The sequence below is a fragment of the Carcharhinus amblyrhynchos genome, chromosome 10, assembly GCF_965287045.1.
Source record: "Carcharhinus amblyrhynchos chromosome 10, sCarAmb.v2.hapA, whole genome shotgun sequence".
NCBI lineage: Eukaryota > Metazoa > Chordata > Chondrichthyes > Carcharhiniformes > Carcharhinidae > Carcharhinus > Carcharhinus amblyrhynchos.
This window is the reverse complement of record NC_137333.1, coordinates 29884777-29887904: the sequence shown is the minus strand read 5'-3', so window position 1 is coordinate 29887904 and position 3128 is coordinate 29884777. Positions and strand designations below refer to the sequence as shown.

At 40.3% G+C, this 3128-nt stretch overlaps 1 protein-coding gene across 2 annotated transcripts; it reads right to left on the bottom strand.

The window, feature by feature from the left end:
• Positions 1 to 1681: 1681 nt before the first annotated feature.
• On the bottom strand, positions 1682 to 2860 carry LOC145349348 (gap junction alpha-8 protein-like). Of its 2 annotated transcripts, XM_080197861.1 has the most exons (2): positions 1862 to 2860; positions 1682 to 1792 (listed from the first exon to the last, which is right to left on the bottom strand). In XM_080197861.1, exons 1-2 carry the CDS (start codon positions 2858 to 2860, stop codon positions 1682 to 1684), a joined length of 1110 nt encoding a protein of 369 aa, XP_080053987.1. The 2 variants fall into 2 exon arrangements, with proteins under 2 accessions (XP_080053987.1, XP_080053986.1); XM_080197860.1 differs by having other exon boundaries at positions 1682 to 2860.
• Positions 2861 to 3128: the final 268 nt, after the last annotated feature.

The window sequence follows — 3128 nt, the reverse complement described above, 5'->3', positions numbered from 1 at the left end:
TTCCTGGCATCTACTCGTATCCCTAAACATTTGACATTTTAAAGGCTGTAAAACTTAATGTTGACCACGCCCTAATAGTTAAATTAGGACATCAAAATTTAAATGATTTTAGATCATTGATCAGTATCCCAATATATCGTAACACGTTGTATCTGTAAAGTTCTAGAATATTTAAGTATTGTTATATAGTTCAGCTGACTCTTCAAATATCTATTGATACCTACACTTTAAACATTAACAGAACGAGTGACCGCGTCGAATTTTGATGCAGAAAAAAGTACAGAAGAACACGAGCCATTGAACATATTTTAAAACCAGTTACGATTGCATATGTTAAAATATTTTACAGACGAGGAACAATAACAGAAATGACAACTACACATTTCTTTCGCTGTAAGTGTATGAGCGGTGAATGCCAGATTGAGCTTCCCATCCCTGCGCTTTTCTTTCATATTGTATCAACTATTGTTGCCTATCAAAAATTTACGACCTGGAGTTTCCTTTTTTGAAGCACCACAACAATATAAATTTCAATTTATTTAATCCGACATGTCTACACATCAGGCACCGCGTTGAGAAGTGGCAAACGGGGAACGTTTTCCATTCTTAAATGTCATACCGTAAAATCCCATTCGAAGATCATTCAGAGCGGATATTAGGGTGAAAATATATTTCCATAATTTATGCAACGCCTGTAGACTTACGTTACCGCGTCCGCTGAAACCCGACCATCGAATGAAGAGATATCCTCTGTTACAAGCTTCTGGGAGGATACATGATGAAGGAGTAGATAGTTTTGCGAACTGAAACCAAAAGAGAAAATGCTGGAAAACCTCAGCAGGTCTGGCAGCATGTGTAAGGAGAGAAAAGAGCTGATATTTCGAGTCCAGACTACCTTTTGTCAGAGCTAAAAGGCACAGAAAGTGGGAGATATTTATACTGCAGGATGAGGGAGTGAAAGATGCGTCGTAGCCATAGAAATCAGGGAAACCAGCTAATAGCTATCCATTGAGAGAATAAAGGGTGTAAACAGCCAAAGGACAGAGAAGCTAAAATGAAGGTGTTGGGGGGCGGGGAGAGTGTGGAGGAAAATGGATGGGAAAAGGAGAAGCAAAGGGGGAGAAAAGGTAAGGGTCGGGGTGTAAGTAAGGGGAAAGAGTGGGAAGTGGAAGAAAAATGAAGAAATAAAAAGTAGAGAATAGTAAAATATTAAATAAAACTTCAGTTGGCGAACTGAAATTTGTTTGAGCATTTGATGGACAGACTCAAAAGATCCGGGATGTTTAGGTGTATTGCAGTTACACTTACCCCAAAATCCGTGATCTTTTAAAAGGAATTATACATCTACTTGGGCGAAATGCCGAGGAAACGTCAGGCCTTACATATGTATTGAGGTATGGTTAATTCACATGGCTGCAAATTAACAAATTGAATATAAATAAAATTATCGGATCTGAGAATTGTGCAGCTGCTGTGATCATGTAAAAACAAAGGCAGGGAACCAGAAAGATTGAAGAGTGATTATTGTTTTCATTTTAAGTTTCATTGACTATGTATTGCAAAGTGTCAGTGATAATTATTACCAAAACTACCCCATGTCTGCTATCAGCCTTCCCCTTTAGTTTTGATACTCAGGCTCTTTTATTTAAATGTCTCCAACATTTACTATGATGTTACTATTTCATACAGTTAAATCATCAGACCGAGCTCTACTGCTCGCTTTACTTAACCTGCTCAATGGCCTTGTGTCCGCCAGGCTTTCGTTAGTTGCTGACGGTGGTTCTGCCTCTGTCTTTTCGCTCTCTTCTTCCGGTTCTGCCAATGGTGCAGGTTCTGACTCTGGCACCAGTTCTGGTTCTACCTGTGATTCTGGTTCTGCTTGAGCTTCTGGTTCAGGTTCATCTTGTCGCTCATAAGAGAGCAGCGTCTCGTTATAGACCTTAACCAGATCTTCCACCGGAGCAACGCTCTTTGGTTTCTCTTGGTAGCTGATGAAAGGTGCTGGGGTCACATCTACTCCAACCTCTGTCATGGGGAAGAAATGGGTCACTGGTTTATCTTCTTCCAGGAGTTTGTAACCTTTGGCTTTCTGCACAGAGGCCACGAATGGCTTCTGCGATGGATAGTCTACATTCTGTTGGGCCGGTTCCCGGAAAGCAAACCTGATCTTCTTCCAACCTAGGTGACTTATCTCAACAAAATTCAGAAAGAGAGATACTGATGCTACAGCGAGCATAAAAATGACAAAAACTGTTTTCTCAGTCGGTCTGGACACAAAACAATCAACAAGATTGGGGCATGGCCATCTACCGCAGCGATACAGTGGTAAGATGCGGAACCCATACAGGAAATATTGACCAACCACAAAACCCACTTCAAAAATGGTCTTGAAAATGATGTGGCAGATGTAAGTTCTCAGCAACGTACCTTCCAGGCGGAACTTCTTGTTTGTCTTGCAGGATTCTTTAATGCCCTCATCGGGAGCTAAAGGCAGTCTCTCGGTGTTCATCTCTTGTCTATTCATATCTTCCTCCCTTTCTTTTCTCTTCTCTTCCATCCTGACATGATGAACTGCGTGGCCGACATAGACCAAGGATGGTGTCGAAACGAAGATGATTTGGAGGACCCATAGTCTTATGTGAGAGATGGGAAAAGCTTCGTCGTAGCAGACATTCTCACAACCTGGCTGTTGAGTGTTGCAAACAAAATCTGACTGTTCATCTCCCCACACGAACTCAGCAGCCGTGCCAAGGATTAGAATTCGAAAGATAAACAGCACCGTCAACCAGACTCTCCCGATGACAGTGGAATGCTCATTCACTTCTTCCAAAATATTCCCAAGAAAACTCCAATCACCCATTTTCTGGATTTACCTGTTGAAAATAAATCATATATTTGGTTTGAACTGATGAGAATTTTGAGTTATTTCACATTCAATGAAATGTTTCTCCGAAGAATGCAACGCTAAATTTATCAGACAAAACAATTGCTCTCGTTTCTACTTTGTACTTTTGTACCTTTATGCCATATCCATCTAAATAATCATTTTTTCTAAACAAGACGACTTTTTATTCAAACAGATAAATTAGAAAACAAATCTTGAGAAATCCCCCTTAGAAACCACAACT

Coding starts and splice junctions, on each gene's coding strand:
- LOC145349348 (XM_080197860.1), bottom strand. CDS start 2,860: ATGGGTGATTGGAGTTTTCTTGGGAATATTTTGGAAGAAGTGAATGAG.